This window comes from Gossypium arboreum, chromosome 8 (assembly GCF_025698485.1).
Source record: "Gossypium arboreum isolate Shixiya-1 chromosome 8, ASM2569848v2, whole genome shotgun sequence".
NCBI classification, from domain to species: domain Eukaryota; kingdom Viridiplantae; phylum Streptophyta; class Magnoliopsida; order Malvales; family Malvaceae; genus Gossypium; species Gossypium arboreum.
This window is the reverse complement of record NC_069077.1, coordinates 20,543,431-20,560,657: the sequence shown is the minus strand read 5'-3', so window position 1 is coordinate 20,560,657 and position 17,227 is coordinate 20,543,431. Positions and strand designations below refer to the sequence as shown.

At 32.8% G+C, this 17,227-nt stretch overlaps 1 protein-coding gene across 3 annotated transcripts; it reads left to right on the top strand.

The window, feature by feature from the left end:
* Window positions 1-8,322: 8,322 nt before the first annotated feature.
* On the top strand, window positions 8,323-15,686 carry LOC108469578 (cellulose synthase A catalytic subunit 3 [UDP-forming]). 3 transcript variants are annotated; one of them, XM_017770484.2, is made up of 16 exons: window positions 8,324-8,553; window positions 8,680-8,753; window positions 9,399-9,558; window positions 9,895-10,090; window positions 10,313-10,539; window positions 10,635-10,704; window positions 10,819-11,017; window positions 11,277-11,543; window positions 11,663-12,008; window positions 12,095-12,232; window positions 12,594-12,719; window positions 12,853-13,065; window positions 13,218-13,482; window positions 13,601-13,803; window positions 14,113-14,463; window positions 14,831-15,686. In XM_017770484.2, the coding sequence occupies exons 3-16, from the start codon at window positions 9,538-9,540 to the stop codon at window positions 15,413-15,415; spliced, it is 3,207 nt and encodes a 1,068-aa protein (XP_017625973.1). In that variant the 5' UTR covers window positions 8,324-8,553; window positions 8,680-8,753; window positions 9,399-9,537; the 3' UTR covers window positions 15,416-15,686. The 3 variants fall into 3 exon arrangements, with proteins under 3 accessions (XP_017625974.1, XP_017625973.1, XP_017625972.1); XM_017770485.2 differs by lacking the exon at window positions 8,680-8,753 and having other exon boundaries at window positions 8,323-8,553; XM_017770483.2 differs by having other exon boundaries at window positions 8,325-8,753.
* Window positions 15,687-17,227: the final 1,541 nt, after the last annotated feature.

Sequence of the window (17,227 nt, the reverse complement as noted above, 5' to 3'; positions counted from 1 at the left end):
AAAAACAAAAATTAAATGGTAATGAAATGATTGAATGTGAATTCTATTGATGTGTTTTAGTATCAAACAAGGTTGAATAGTATGACGTAAAGTAATTTGGTTATACATGTCTATGAATTTAAATACTATGATCTTATTGTTATGTGAGGTACTAACCTACAAGTTGTGTTGTGGAATGGTTTATGAATATATATAATTAAGATGCCAAGGATATATTGTGTTGTGCCTTTGTGTTTCAATAACTTAAATTGTATAACGATAAGGTAAGTTAAGTTAATTTATTGTGAAATTACTAAGCATTCTATATGCTTACTCTATTTCATTTTTTGTTTCTGTAGTGGTCATTTTGTGGAACACATCGATCTGATCACCTCGAAGCTCACATTATCCAACTTTTGATTCGATAGACTTTTAAATGTTCTGGACTCAGTTATGTGGCATATATATAGGCTTGATATGTATATGTGTACTTATTTTAAATGTTCATGATCTTAAACCTTAAATGATGCTTGGTTTTGATGGTCTCATGTTAAGTATCTATGTACGTATATTGGCTATATGTTAAACCATAGTTGATGTGAATAGATAGTATTATTGATGATGGAATGCTTGAGTATAATGGTGATAGTAGATGGTATCAAATGTTTGAGTATTTGGTATTACATAGGTTGATATGTTTAATAAAGTACTGAATGGATGTTTATTGGCTCGAATAATGTTGTGAATGGCTATTAGTATAATTGAATGATGGATGGAAATATGTATGTATTGAGTTATGCATGGTCTAGTTGGTTAAATTGTTTAGATAAAGGCATATGTTGAAGACTAAATAAGACATCTTGATCAGTGGATTGAAAATGGATGAATTATTGCATATTGTTATGGTTTGAGGTTGGTTTTATGCAGGTTGGAAGTGTGCTTAAGGCACCATTTGAATGTGTTGTTGGTTTAAGCATGGAAAAGTACCAAAAATGCAAGATTTTTAACCTTCTAGCTACAAGGATTGATAAAAGAGACTAAGGTATCAATACTTTACCAAATTTCCACGATTCAAAATTGACAGAATGCCAATTTAGTATCGATACCAGTATATTGTATCGATACTTATTCTTAAGGATCGATACTTTATAAAGGTATCGATACAAGTTGACTTTTGTTCAAAGTTTGAAAATGGTAGAATGCTAAAATGGTATCGATACCAAATTGGGTATTGATATTTCTTAACAGGGGTATCGGTACCTTATCCCAAGTATGGATACATATTGCTAAATTTTGGAAAAGTTTTTAGTTTGGTCCTTCTTCATGCTGGAGTCAACTTAAGAGCTTTCGTAAGCTCGATTGAGTCTTGGAATTGATTGTAAATAATGTTGTGCATGTAATTTTATTATAAATTGATGTGTAATTGAATTAATTGCTATGAATCATGTGTGAGTAGTTTTGGTATCTATAGTAGCATCCTATAGATCAGGTCCGATAGTCGGGCTAGGTGAAAGGTGTTACAGTTAGTCACATCTATGTCTCTATCTTTTGGGAGTCATCCACTCCGATGCCCAAGATAAAGCATCTCCCCAATTGGACTTGATAGGCGACATATTAGTCTTTCAATCGGTTTGCTCATTTCCTATTAGACTAAGAACATGTTTAGGTTTGTCTACTAATATAAGTTGTCTTTCCGTATTACGATATGACCACGTAATACCAAATAGTATAAGTTAAACATTAGACAACCGGTGAGCTAATATTTGCTGCCATTTTGCTTTACATGCAAAAACCACGTGAGCACAATATACAAAAGGTATTAATGTAATTTATGAATAATTTTATTAATCAATCTATTTGAAAAAACTATAAGTGTACAAACGAATATACTACACTTAGGGCACCAGATCTAACAATTGGAGAGGGTGGCAATGGTGGTATATTAACGATTTAGGGGATCTTCAAAGACAAAATGCTAAAAAGAATTGTTGGAGGCTACTATTTTTCTTTTTGGGTTTTCCCATTTTTGCTCAGTTTTTGTGATTAGATTAAAGGTTTCTGTTTTTCATATTTAAGGATTGGTTTGGATTGATTTTTAAGGGTTCAAGTAAGAGTTGGTTTGGGCTTTGTTTTTCTTCTGATTTAGGCTATATTTTTAAGCTAAAAATACAAAAAATTGGTTTTTCTTGATTTCTAGTTATTTGTGGTTTTCGGAGGTTCAAATTAGTTTGCTCCTAAAGCTGTAACGCCCCTAACCCGAATCCGTCACCGAAATAGAGTTATGGAGCATTACTGGAGTTACCGATTCATTTATCAAATATTTCATTAATCCGATATCTTTTCTTTTCCACGTTCAAGTCTCGTATTCAAGTCATCTGGATCTTTATAAAGAAATTTGATCGTCGTTTTCATTTATTTCATGTTATAATACATTCAACTAATGCTCTAATCAAAATTATCATTTTACCCTAAACTTTTAATTAATGACGATTTCATCCTTAGGTTAAAATAAAATAAAATTATTGCAATTTAATCCTTATTTCCAGCCGTTATTCTCACACAAATTGATAACAACCTATGAATTCTATAAAATGTCAGAATTTTCCATAATTTCAACACTTTTCAATTTAATCCTTAAAACATGTTTTTCCACGATCTTGAGCTAAATTAATAATTTCATTCAATTTTGTAATTTAACTAATAAAATAATCCATTTCATGCAAATTGGTCATTTCTAACATTTTTTACAAAATTGCCCATAAAATTTTACTTTTATTCAATTTAGTCCATGAGCCTAAAACATACAAATTAGCCATGCTATTTGAATATCCATACATATTTTCCTCCTCCTCCTCTCCATTCCACATCCTTAATTTATATAACATGTAACAAGTAACATTATCAATAATTTCACTATTTACTTATGTATATTCAAAAGCGTCCATTTGCGTCATAGTCACTAAATTATTTATATCTTAAGCTACTGAACTCGAAATTAAGATCCGCTAATTTTTCACGAAACTAGACTTACTTATCTTATTACCATAAAATTTTCATAATTTTTCGTTTAGCCAATAAGTACAGTTTATTCTTTAAAGTTTCCCTGCTCACTTGTTCACGGCCCAACCCTTCTTCACTAAGAATTAATTATCTCATCATACGAGATTTGGATGATGTTCCCGCTTATTTCTATTGAAAATAGACTCTTTAAGGATTTTAAACATATAAATTTAATCCCTTAATTATTTTTCTCCAATTTTTGATGATATTGTCTCACAAAACTTATTATATCTCATGATTTACAATTCCATTTCTTACACCGTTTCTTCTATAAGAAACTAGACTCAATAAGCTTTAATTTCATATTTTATTCATCCTCTAATTAGATTTCTACAATTTTTGGAGATTTTTCAAAGTTAGACTATTGCTGCTGTCCAAAATTGTTTTAGTGCAAAATGTTGATTTTCATTTTGCCCCAAATTTCCTGATTCATACAATTCAGGTCCTTACTTAATTAACCCTCAATTAAACTAATTTTCTCAATTAATTCTTTTCCTAGACATTATAAATTATTTCATAACTATTGAAATTCAGAATTTCCACATAAAACTCTAACTTCAAACTCTTTTACAATTTAGGTCCCAAACATTCACTTTCTATTCAATTCTTTCAATAAAATCAGCATATGAACAATTTAAAGCTCTAATTCTATATCAAATCATCATATACTTCCAGCACATATTCATTGAAACTTTCAATTTCTTTCATAGAATCAAGAACTAATGAATTCAGCAAATGGACCTAGTTGTAAAAGTCACAAAAACACAAAAATTTCAAGAAATAATCAAGAATTGAACTCACTTGCAGTAAAAATATGAAAAAACCAGCTTAAGGGAACTCTTCCATGGTGTTTTTGCTGATGAGAATGCAGAAAAATAAAGAGAAATCTAGATAATTCCACTTTAGTCCTAGCTTTATTAAGTAAATTTTGCAATTTTCCAATTTTGCCCTTATTTTCTTGGTGATTTCATGCTCTTGCCGTCCAGCCCAAATAGACCTTGGGTCTATTTTCCTTTTAAACCCTCTTTCTTTTATCATTTAAGCTATTTAATCATTTCCCACAATTTGCATTTGATACAATTTAGTCTTTTTGTTCAATTAGCTATCAGACTTTAAAATTTCTTGTGAAACTTTAATAATAACTTATTAACACTCCATAAATATTTATAAAAATATTTATGGCTCGATTTAAAATTCTCGAGGTCTCGATACCTCGTTTTCAATTCTAATTATTTTAATATATATATATTTTGTACATTTCACTATTTCAAAATTTTTCCTAACTTCACATTTAACTTATACTCACTAAATTAATAATATGTCCTACTCATTTGTCAGATTTAGTGATCTCGAATCACTGTTCCGACACCACTGAAAATTAGGCTGTTACAAAAGCGGTTTAAATACTTTGCCCAAATCGGTAATCTGATCGATTTGATTTAGAAAACCATGCCTATGCCTTTAACTTTCTTCGAAGGCATATAAGAACCCCTTTCCTTCTGTGTATTGCCATCGTCTTCATTCTCATTCACACTAGGTTTTTTTTTTCTTTCTCAGTAGATTATTTCCTTCCTATAATAGCAACCATCATCCATTATTTGTAGATTTTATTTCTCATGTCCTTAATACTATCCTAACAATTCTTAAACAATATATTTAAATAACCATATGGATAACAAAGATTCAATAATCTCTCATAATTGAAAGACACATTAATGGAGTCCTTACCTAGTCATTTAAAGTTGAATCCCCTTGGAAATGGATCCTCCACCTTGATTGCTGCATTGATACCCATAACATCAAACCAATGAAATTCTTCATTGCCCTCACTTGCTTTAAAATTAATAATTGCAATTTTGAAAATCAATCACCAATTCGAAGTAAGCTTTCTTTTGTACTTCGATAAATTAGAATGTTGTGAATCTGAATCCAAAACCTAGTCACGAAATTCTCGATTTCCTTATTCTCTAGGTATTTATGATACTTGTGAATTTGAAAAATCATTACTTTATTACACATGTAAATGTGAACATATTTGGGTACTTATATTAAGGTCCATTGATGTTTTAGGGCTGCAAAATAATGAGTGAAAGATAAATTGTTTATTTCATGTGATTGGTTAGTGTCCTTTACCTTATATGACTGTCTCTAAGCTCATTGGTGATCCCACCCTCTGACTTACGACATGTACTGTTGTCAAGTTGAGAATTGCTTTATTGCTTGTGTATGGTGCGCCAATAGACTATTTTGCAAGGTTTGACGTTTACTAATTTGTTTGGTTTAGATCATATTATTTTCTTCCACAATCTTATTTCTTTAGGGTAGTGTAACATACTTTAAAGTCAATTATTTATGCTTGACCTCCTTTCAAGATAAAAATCTAAATGTTGAATCTCACTTTATTATGCTTAGTTAAACTAGTTTATTTAGTAAAAAAACAAGATGGATTGTTATACTTTAAAGGCATAATAATAAATTTAGCCTTCAATGTTCACATCTTTTGTCTATTTGACTATTATTTTTTTAGTTAAATTTGAACATTAACATTTCAAAAATAGTTAATTTGCTTTTCTTAACAAAAATTTTGACTAAAGCATTAATTTTTCAATGATGTTAGCGTGGTAATTTGTGTGTAGTCCACCTATACTTCATGCTAACTTGGTGTTATTTTTCTTATATGTCACGTTAACAAAAAGTTTAAAAATTATAAAAAATCAAAAATCAAATAATATAGAAAGTTTATAAAAGTTCTAAAATAAACAAAACATAAAGTACAAGCAGATTACCATGTTGGATATCATGTTAAAATTGAATGTTTTTTTCAGTATTTCCGTTAAAAAAAATAACAAATCTACTATTTTTAAAAGCTTGATGGTCAAATTCGGCTCTTTTTAAAAGGTTGAGAGTCAAATTTAACTAAAAAAATAAACAAATTAATAAAATATGTAAGCGTTAAAAACAAAATATGCCTTTATGCTACCTTAAATACAATCATTAATACTTGGGGTTAAAGTTTCAATTCGAATGGAAGAATTTTCAAATTTAATTAAAAATAAAACAAAATTCATTTAACTCATCATTTACTTAAATAAGGTATTAACTATTGAGACCAAGTATTAGAAGATAAATTGTATTTTGCTCCCTTTATTAAAAAATGGGCAATTTGGTCCCTATAAGTTAGATCAAAGAATAAACTAATCATTCTGTTAAAATTTCCATCAATTTCTACTGTTACAAATTGTTATAGCTAATGAAATAAATAGATAGTTACACGTGGTGTGCCATGTGTACCTTATACTGACGTACATGAGTCAAATTGTAATAGTATAAATGGATGGACTTTTTAACAAAAGGACCCGTTTACTCTTTGATCTAATGTACATAAACTAATTTGTCTTTTTTAATATAAGGGACAAAATACAGTTCAACTCCTAATATAAAGGCCTCTTAATACAAAGGCCTCTACGATACTTTCACCATTTAAATGCAATCTATTCAATAATTCAAGCTACTCGTAGTCTAGCTTAAATAAAAAAAAGATTGGTATATTATCAAGGTGTTTAAATTAAGTTTCAATTGATTACTTACAAAGCCAAATATAAATTATTTACACTATGTTTGGATTGCATTAAAATTAGGAAAAGGAAAGAAAAGTAACATTTTCCCCCTTGTTTAGGGAACGTAAAGGGAGTTGAATTTCCCTTACTTTATCTTGAGTTAATTAATTTTTAATTACCAAACCCTAATTTGGGGAAAAAGCTAAGAATGAAAAGTGAAATTATTTTTAAGATGGAAAATTACATTTTATTCTATTAATATTTTACATGATTTAATTTACAAAGGACATAATTAAAAATAATTATAATTAATCATTTTTTACTTTCTCCAATTATAGGGTTAGTCAAAATTTAATAATTTACGAGTATCTACAAGGTATGGGTTAATGTAACTTTTTGGCTTGTTTATTTTTATGGGTTTGGTATTTGAATTTAATAATTATAGAAAATGTAAAAGTTTAATAATGTGATTTTTTCAGAATGTGTTATGTTTTTAAATTTTAACAAAATTCAAATTTATAGATAAAGATGTAATTAGTTATCAAAGTGAAAAAAAATAGACCAAAGTAGATCTAGTGGGCAACTTCGGGGGGGGAAATATTATATAAACCCTATTAACTTTTCTAGGCGAAGACGCAGTTGTAGAAAATGAGAAAAAGGGGGGTTGGTCCGCTTGAACAAAAGGGCAAACAGAGTCTACACTGACCATTCCACACATAAATCAAACTGCTAGTATTAAGAAAAAGTCGCCCTCCGTTAATTTTTCTTCCTCCGGTCCTTTGAACCGTAATGCCAATGCGTTCCAGCTGTTTAATTTGAACGGTCCGACCCTCCGAACCGAAACAAAGTACAAAAAAAAGACACTACTATTTTTAAATAAATTTAAGGGGCTGTAACTTTTGACCTTCAACTTAATAGGTAGGTTTATATTAGTTTCTGAATTTTATTTTATCTATTTTAACCTTTAAATTTAAAATTTATTATTCATTTAAGACTATTTTGATAATGATCATGACAAAAAAAAGAGATAACGTAACTTTTGACCCTTAAACTTAGTAAGTAGGTCTACATTGGCCCTTGAACTTGACAACTAGGTTCACTTCAGAATTGATACCTTTTTCTTTTGTTCACTTTGGTACTTAAACTTGACAACTATGTCCATTTTGATTCCTGAACTTGAAAATTTTAAAAGTTTGATGATATGGCACTATGAGTTTGAAAAATAAAAAAGTTTTAGACAATAATGTGGTACAATATCAGAGTGTCATATTTAGTGTTTTAATAATCGAACCTATGGTTGAACAGGTCAGACCACCAGTTTTCAATTCAACTAGTTCGATCGGTTTGATTGTCAAACCAACAATAATTAAATAAATAATTAAAAGTTGACAAAAATCTAAAAAGAAAAATAAAAAACCAATTTTACTTGGTCCAACGATTGAATCGATCGAACTGGTTGAATCGAGAACTAGTGGTCTAACATGTTCAACTATTGGTTCGATTATTAAAACACTGAATATATGACACTCTAAGATTGTACCACACTATTATCTAAAATTTTTATTTCTCAAGTGATAATATGACACAGTCTCAAAATGCCACATCATCAAACTTTTAGAATTTTTAAGTTTATGAATCATAATAAACTTAGTTGTCAAGATCAAAAGCTAAAATTATATTATTTTTTTTTTTTTTCACGTCTGAATAACAATTTTTAAGTTTAGGAATCAAAGTAAAACAAGTTCAGGGGCAATATGAACTTACTTACCAAACAAAAGTTATATTATCCCTAAATTTAATTTTAAAGCAAGTAGTATTACTATTTTTCAAAATAAAATTAAGGAAAGAAATGATTGGGTGTAAATGATCTGTCAGTTAAGGCTTCTTCCTCATTTCATCTTCTCTTTCTAATATGTCTAACCTTTAAACGACTGTCGGTGGAGTGTTGAAAGAGCTGGTATCGTAGTTTCTCTGTCGCTTTCGTCACATAAAATTTTCTCTTTGCTTACAGCTATCATTTAGTTAGGGAATAATAAAATAAATCTTTAATTATTTTGATTTCTATTATATTATTTGGAGGCAGAGTGATAAAAGGGTGTTAACTGCTGCTTTGAATTCCTGCTCTCTTTCCTCCTACATTGATTCTTCATTTCCAAGGTTTGTATTGTAGATCAGATTTCCCTTTCTCTCGTTAATTTCCGGCTAGATCTGATGTTGATTTGCTCTCATTTTTGCAAAGAGATCGAATCCATTGTTTTCGTTTTCGTTTTCGAGTTCGATTTGGCGTTTGACCGTTAAACTCCTTCAGTCCATTTTTTTAAAAGGTCATTTTGTTTTGATCGACGATATTTTCGTGGCTTATTCACGGATTTGTTTAAACTTTTTGAAATATTATTCATCAGATCTTTTGTTCTAAAATTTAGAACTGGAGTGTTTAGTTCTTCCTATTTTGTCCGTCTTATTTTGCATCGAAATTTCTGATTGTGTTTTCTTTGACGAATGCGTTGACTTAAAGCTCGTAGTTTTCTGTTCGTTTAAGATGTTTGGATTTGGACCTGTCAATTGCTTTCGTCGGTGCTTTGCTATTTGTCGGTTCAGTTAGAATTATTAAGGAATCGACTTTATTGACTCAATCAAGTGGCAGTTTTGAGTGCATTAGAAGAATGATTATATAGTCGAATATCTAACAAAAAGATTTTTTTACTGTTTTTTTTTTAAATTTCTTTTGTAGGGAAGTGCTTTGAGTCATTTACAGTCCTAGGTAGAGAATGATAAACTGTTTCCCGTTATTTGTTTTTTCAGATTTGAGCAAAAAACGTACTCTTGAAGTGGAGGATTCATTGTGATTTTCTGTTGTGAAATAAAGGCATGCACACATCTTGTTGAATTTGGACAGCTATTTGTATCCATTGTTCCCAACTGACCAAAGGTGCAGGTGACAATGGAATCAGGAGATATTGGGGTATGTATTGGAAGAAATTTTCACAGCTCTGTCTGATCTTCAGTTTGCTTTATTGATTAGAAAATTGATGATAACAGAAAATTAAGCCACATATTGATGATAACAGAAAATTAAGCCACATAGTAGAAGAGGAGTTCGAGTGTACTTTGTTTGCAAATGATTTACTCACTTTCTTATGAAATTACAACCTAGTTATCACTGCTCGCAATGATTTCTCTACACTTGGATATGTGTTCTTACTTATAGTTGGCCATATCTGCTAGATGTTTATACTTTGATTACTGGAGGTTTCATTTTTTTGCCGAATATTTGATTTGTTACTCTTTGATTGATCAGGGCAAGCCCATGAAGAATCTTGGTGGCCAGGTGTGCCAAATCTGTGGTGATAATGTTGGAAAAAATGCGGATGGTGATCCATTCATTGCTTGCGATGTATGTGCATTTCCTGTCTGCCGCCCTTGCTATGAATATGAAAGGAAGGATGGGAATCAGTCATGCCCTCAATGTAAAACCAGATACAAGAGACACAAAGGTAGTTTTGAGAATTTCTTTTTCACTAGATATTGACTTGGTTTTCTTAACTTCCGCACATACACACTCAATATTACATTTGTGTGATTCTTTGTTGTTTGCACGAGTTGCATATAACACCAAGTATTAAACAGATTTTCTCATTACGTTATTCTCTTACCTTTCAATATAAAATTTCAATTATATTAATCACTAATTTTTTTCATTGTCTCTATGATTCCAGGTAGTCCTGCTATCCTTGGAGATAGAGAAGAGGATGGTGATGCTGATGATGGTGCTAGTGATTTCAATTACTCTTCAGAAAACAAAAACCAAAATCAGAAGCAGAAAATTTCAGAAAGAATGTTGAGCTGGCATGCAACATATGGTAGAGGGGAGGACGTTGGTGCTCCAAATTATGATAAAGAGGTTTCTCATAACCATATTCCTCTGCTCACCAATGGGCAGGAGGTAAGTCTATAAGATTTCTTGGAGCTATTGTTTGCAATTGTTTCATGAGTGGAATAATATATTGGAACTTTGCTTTTCCTACTGAAATATTGTAGGTTTCTGGCGAGTTATCTGCTGCATCACCTGAGCGGCTTTCTATGGCATCTCCTGGAATTGGTGGAAAATGTATGAATCCTCTTTGTTTTATGGCTGGCATTAATTAATTGCACAAAATGAAATCTATCATTCCATTTATAGGTTCTTATGGCTAATTGATATGAACATTGAAATTCCTTGCAGCAAATATTAGGGTTGTGGATCCTGTGAGGGAGTTTGGTTCACCAGGATTGGGCAATGTAGCTTGGAAGGAGAGAGTTGATGGCTGGAAGATGAAGCAGGAGAAGAATGTTGTTCCTATGAGTACAGGCCAGGCTGCTTCTGAAAGGGGTGCTGGAGATATTGATGCCAGCACTGATGTGCTTGTGGACGACTCTTTACTGTGAGTTCCCATCTGATTCATATATAGAACTTTTATGAGGTTATTTGTTCTTGTTCGCATTAGTCCATGGTAAGCTAAAATATTTTAAGAATCATGAACATACTGTGTTTCTAAATCCTGCAATGTAGAATAATTTTCTGAATTTGGAGAACCTGGTTTTGCAACCATTGATAAAGTCCTTATCTACCGGAGCTAAGTCCTGCTAGGAATCTGTTTTGGCTAAGTTTAATTATCAATACTTTTTCTTCCTAATTTGCAGGAATGATGAAGCTCGGCAGCCTCTATCAAGAAAGGTCTCCATTCCCTCATCAAAAATAAACCCTTATCGGATGGTCATCATTCTTCGGCTCATTATTCTCTGCATTTTCTTGCACTATCGAATAACAAACCCTGTTCCAAATGCCTATGCTCTGTGGTTGATATCTGTTATATGTGAGATTTGGTTTGCAATATCATGGATACTGGATCAGTTCCCTAAGTGGCTTCCTGTTAACCGAGAAACCTATCTTGACAGGCTTGCCTTGAGGTAAAGACATTTCTTGCCAATCTCATGAATCCTCGCTAACATATTTTAAGCAGTTGTGTCATTTAAGTCCCTGTGTTTTAGCCTTGCTTTGTTATTTAAATTCCTTGGCTGTATAACAGATATGATCGTGAAGGAGAACCATCAGAATTAGCTGCTGTTGATATTTTTGTGAGTACCGTCGACCCATTAAAGGAGCCTCCACTTGTAACAGCCAACACTGTGCTATCCATTCTTGCAGTTGACTACCCAGTCGACAAGGTTTCCTGTTATGTTTCTGATGATGGTGCTGCTATGTTAACATTTGAAGCACTGTCTGAGACATCAGAGTTTGCTAGGAAGTGGGTACCTTTCTGCAAGAAGTATAATATTGAGCCTCGGGCTCCAGAATGGTATTTTGCACAGAAGATTGATTACCTGAAAGATAAAGTTCAAACATCATTTGTTAAGGAGCGCAGAGCTATGAAGGTAAGGGTTAGCTTGGTCGATACTTGGTTGTGGTATTGCTCCGTATTCAAATTTTCATCATGCTCACTTCGTTGCTTCTATTGCAGAGAGAGTATGAAGAATTTAAAGTCCGAGTTAACGGGCTTGTTGCAAAGGCACAGAAAGTTCCTGAAGAAGGATGGATTATGCAGGATGGTACACCATGGCCTGGTAATAACACCAGAGACCATCCAGGAATGATCCAGGTAGGGACTTTTTTATTTGCTTTTTGCAGTCATAGATACACTACTCATTCATCTGCTTTGGTCAAGATAGCCTTTGTTCCTGGTTTTCTAGCTTATATGAAATTCTCTACACTCAATGGTCTGGAAAAACTCAACTTGTGGTTTTATCTTTTTCCATTCAATCATAGCTAAGGAAGTTAATATTAGCAGACACATGAGATGAGAGCAAATTTGCTCGAGTTATTCCATTCCATTTTTATGCATATTGCATGATCATCCTGTTCATTTTTTTCATTATTTTGAATGAGGTTTAGTGGATTAGCAGAGTTATAAGTAGTTTGCACCCATTATTAATGTCCCTAAGGTTTTGTAAAACTTGTAGGTTTTCTTAGGCCAGAGTGGGGGCCTTGATGCTGAGGGCAATGAGCTGCCAAGGTTAGTTTATGTTTCTCGTGAAAAGCGTCCAGGCTTCCAACACCACAAAAAAGCTGGTGCTATGAATGCACTTGTAAGTTGCTTTTTAAAATCTCTCATTATTTTGTAGTACTCATTTTCTATCTTATCTAACCTAGCTATCAATGAATCTTTAACCTAGCTATCAATGAATCTTTAACCTAGCTATCAATGAATCTTTCTTTCAGGTTCGAGTGTCAGCAGTCCTTACTAATGGACCTTTCTTGTTGAATCTTGATTGTGATCACTACATAAATAATAGCAAGGCTTTAAGGGAAGCTATGTGTTTTCTGATGGATCCAAACCTTGGAAAGCAAGTTTGTTACGTTCAGTTTCCTCAAAGGTTTGATGGTATTGATCGGAATGATCGATATGCCAACAGAAATACTGTTTTCTTTGATGTGAGCACCATATCTTTTTACCAAGAAAAATAATTGCATCTTGTAAATGATGTTATTACTGATGTAGAGTGACTGGTGTGTATCAATTTTCATCAAACATACTGGCTATTGAAATTCTTTTGAGATATCGTCTATTTTTTGTGCAATTTCAGATAAACTTGAGGGGTCTGGATGGCATTCAAGGGCCGGTTTATGTCGGTACGGGATGTGTTTTCAATAGAACAGCATTGTATGGATATGAACCCCCCCTTAAGCCCAAGCATAGAAAAACAGGGATACTATCTTCATTGTGCGGAGGTTCTCGTAAGAAGAGTTCAAAATCAAGTAAAAAGGGATCAGACAAGAAGAAATCTGGCAAGCATGTTGATTCTACTGTACCAGTATTCAATCTAGAGGATATAGAAGAGGGTGTTGAAGGTAAAGTATTTGCTTTATTTATTTTGAGATTATTGGTGATTATTACTTAGTTCCTTTTTGTCTAATGAGGAAATGTTCCTTATATGTCCTCCATATGGGCAAATTTTTTTGAAATCAGGGGCTGGGTTTGATGATGAAAAGTCATTACTGATGTCACAAATGAGCCTGGAGAAACGGTTTGGTCAGTCTGCTGTTTTTGTTGCCTCTACACTTATGGAAAATGGTGGTGTCCCTCAGTCTGCTACCCCCGAAACACTTCTTAAGGAAGCAATTCATGTTATCAGCTGTGGATACGAGGACAAAACAGACTGGGGAAGTGAGGTATTTTGCTTTCTGTTCTTCCCATGTTTTTCACTGAACCCTGAAGGGTTTTATTGCTCTGTCCTTAGAATCAGTGACTCCAGTACATGAAAATTGATTCGTGAATTTCATGGCTATCGAGTTTTTGGTAGTAATGTACTGAATTATGTAAAACTGTTTCTTCTTGGGCTTTAGAAGAAAGGGATTATGGTATAGTATACTAACCTATAAATTGCATAAGGAAACCTGTTTGAATTTTAAGAAACCCATACCTGTTCCTGGGAAGTTGTACAAATGGACTTAAGTTTTCTTCTCTTTTTTTGCCTGCAGATTGGGTGGATCTATGGTTCTGTTACAGAAGATATTCTTACTGGATTCAAAATGCATGCCCGTGGTTGGCGGTCAATTTACTGCATGCCAAAACGCCCAGCCTTTAAAGGTTCTGCTCCTATCAATCTTTCAGATCGTCTGAACCAAGTGCTTCGATGGGCTCTTGGTTCTGTGGAAATTCTTTTCAGTAGGCATTGCCCTATCTGGTATGGTTATAGTGGTAGGCTCAAGTGGCTTGAACGATTCGCATATGTTAACACAACCATCTACCCAGTCACTGCTATTCCTCTTCTCATGTACTGTACACTGCCAGCAGTCTGTCTGCTCACTAACAAGTTCATTATTCCACAGGTTAGACTTCTCTATATTATCCTTGTTTTAGTTGTATATTTGCACATATGCCAGACACTGTCTAATGTAAACGTGTTACTGATCCTCTTTTAGTGGCCAAAAATAAATAAACTTGTTGTCTATATGGTATTGCCATTATTTACTGATTGGATAGCTATAACCTGTTTTGAGTCTCAAAACTGTTCATGTCTATATGCTTTTGTGAAATGTGTCATCTTGAAACAGACCTTATTGGAACTCTCTCATTTTACCCTACAGAAAATGAAATTAGTAGTACTTCTTTAACCCCTATTGTTTTGTTCTAGTAGAGCTAGAGATCAGTGCATTATATGCTCTAACTATTTTGTTTGATTTGCTGTGACTGCAGATTAGTAACCTTGCGAGTATATGGTTTATATCCCTCTTTCTTTCCATCTTTGCAACTGGTATTTTAGAAATGAGGTGGAGTGGTGTGGGAATTGACGAGTGGTGGAGAAATGAACAGTTTTGGGTTATCGGTGGTGTGTCGGCACATCTTTTTGCTGTTTTCCAAGGGCTTCTCAAAGTTCTTGCTGGCATTGACACTAACTTCACGGTCACTTCAAAAGCATCAGATGAAGATGGGGATTTTGCTGAACTTTACATGTTCAAATGGACAACCCTTCTCATCCCACCAACCACTCTCCTCATCATAAACTTGGTGGGGGTTGTTGCAGGAATATCGTATGCCATCAATAGTGGCTACCAATCATGGGGTCCCCTCTTTGGTAAGCTATTCTTTGCCTTCTGGGTGATCATCCATCTCTACCCCTTCTTGAAAGGTTTGATGGGACGCCAAAACCGTACACCTACCATTGTTGTTGTATGGTCAATTCTGCTTGCCTCCATTTTCTCTTTGTTGTGGGTGCGGATCGATCCCTTCACAACCAGAGTTACCGGGCCGGATGTAGAACAGTGTGGAATAAACTGTTGAGAGAGAACCTATAAAGACTGAAGATTTGTTTTGGTGTCACTAAGCTTCCAATGCCAAAGGTTTGTTTAGTTGTAATTTGTGTATTTCAGTTCACATCATGTGCAGAATATACGGTTGTTGATATATATATGTCATCTTGTTTCTACTTTGATGTAATATTTTGGAGTTGGGACATAACTTATCGATAGTGCTTTCTCTCAGGAAAACACTACTTTGAAGTAGATATATGTTTTGGAGTTTAAGAGCAAACATGAGATATTCTTTTCCAAAATTTTGAGTGTATTCTTGCTTTGATTCTAGCATTACTGACCTAACCTTGGTTAAAAACAAACACACACACACACGTACGTATGTATATATATATATATATATATATGTATATATATATTATATTATAATTTAATTATGTTATATGCGAGAATAAACAATTTTGGTCGCACTGTTTCTGTCAATTAATCCTCTCAATTGTTTTATTATTAAAAATATTTTCCAAACATGCTATACAAGACAACCATCGGAGTTCATTCAAGGTACATTTGAGCTGATTTTTTGACAGTTGTGCCGATCAATTTTTTTTAATTGAGTATTTAGCTTTGAGATTTCAATTTCAATGGTCAGTTTTTGTTTACGTGGAGTTATTTGTGGGTAGCTTTGTTGGAATTATATACTCTTTGAGGTGACTTTGTTTTGTGGCAAAAACTTCGAAAATAGTAGAGTTCTTGAGTCAACTTTCAAATCAAATAATTTTTACTCTTTGCTTTAAAAGGATTTTCTTCATAAATCTCATTTATTTTCTTTTATTGTTTGTAGTTATTGTGATCGATTAAAGATATATTGTGTCATTGTTTTGCTATAATTGTCAACTTGTATTTATTGAGAGAAAAAGAACAGCAGTTGTGTTTTCATGGTCTTTCCGTGGTTCGGCCCATCAAAAACCTTCGCCTTCCTCCATGTGTTATGGCATATAATTGAGGGTTAAAAAGTAGTTAATTACTGTTTAATTCTGTTAAATCTATTGAGTTAATTATGTTGCAAAAACGACACGTTTTGGGGGGTCCTTTAATGAATACGTTGCGTTTTGGGCAAAAGGTTTTGTTAGTGAAACGGGATGTTTTGATGTTTTGCCTTGTAGCTGAACGATAGCTGTGATGACCGTTATTTCCTTTTTTAGCACCCTCGTGTGTTGGAATTGTAGCAGCCTGTTTTTAAAAAAATCAGAACAGTAGTTTCGGGACTACAAATCCGATTCCGAAAGAAAAATTTATTTTAATATTATTTTATGGTCTATAGCATGATGGAAATGTCATATGAAAATTTCGTAAAGAAATTTTATTGGTTACATGTCTAATTTGATAAAGGATCAAATTGCACGAGGTGTAAAAGTTAAGTTCTAATAGGTAAAGGGATTAAATAGCTATAGAACTTTAAAGTGGAGGTCCTTATATGGAAATAGACCATTTAGAAATGCTTAGTGGTTAAGGATGATGATTCATCCATGGAAAATAAAATAAAGAAAAAGATGAAATTGGAAAGTGAAAAAAAAAAGATGATAATGATAAAAAAAATGAAAATATCATTAATTTATCATTATCTTTCCCAAATAAAACATGAAAACCCTAGCTAAGAGAAAGTGAGCTCAAGCAAGCTATTTTGGCTTAATTGGGTAAGTAATCTTGTTCCGTTTTTAGTAATTTTTATATTTTCGAGATCATAATAGCTTAATTTAGCTATCTCGGAGACTAATTTGCAAAGTTATCAAAGTACTAGGGTTTTGCATGGATGAGTATGCTGAAAATTTGAAATTTATGGTAG

Bases quoted from the DNA above. Each gene is read 5' to 3' on its own strand.
- LOC108469578 (XM_017770485.2), top strand. From the start codon at position 9,538: ATGGAATCAGGAGATATTGGG. The intron at 10,091-10,312 runs GTAGTTTTGAGA...CTATGATTCCAG, and splicing joins CAGATACAAGAGACACAAAG to GTAGTCCTGCTATCCTTGGA. The intron at 12,233-12,593 runs GTAGGGACTTTT...TAAAACTTGTAG, and splicing joins ACCATCCAGGAATGATCCAG to GTTTTCTTAGGCCAGAGTGG.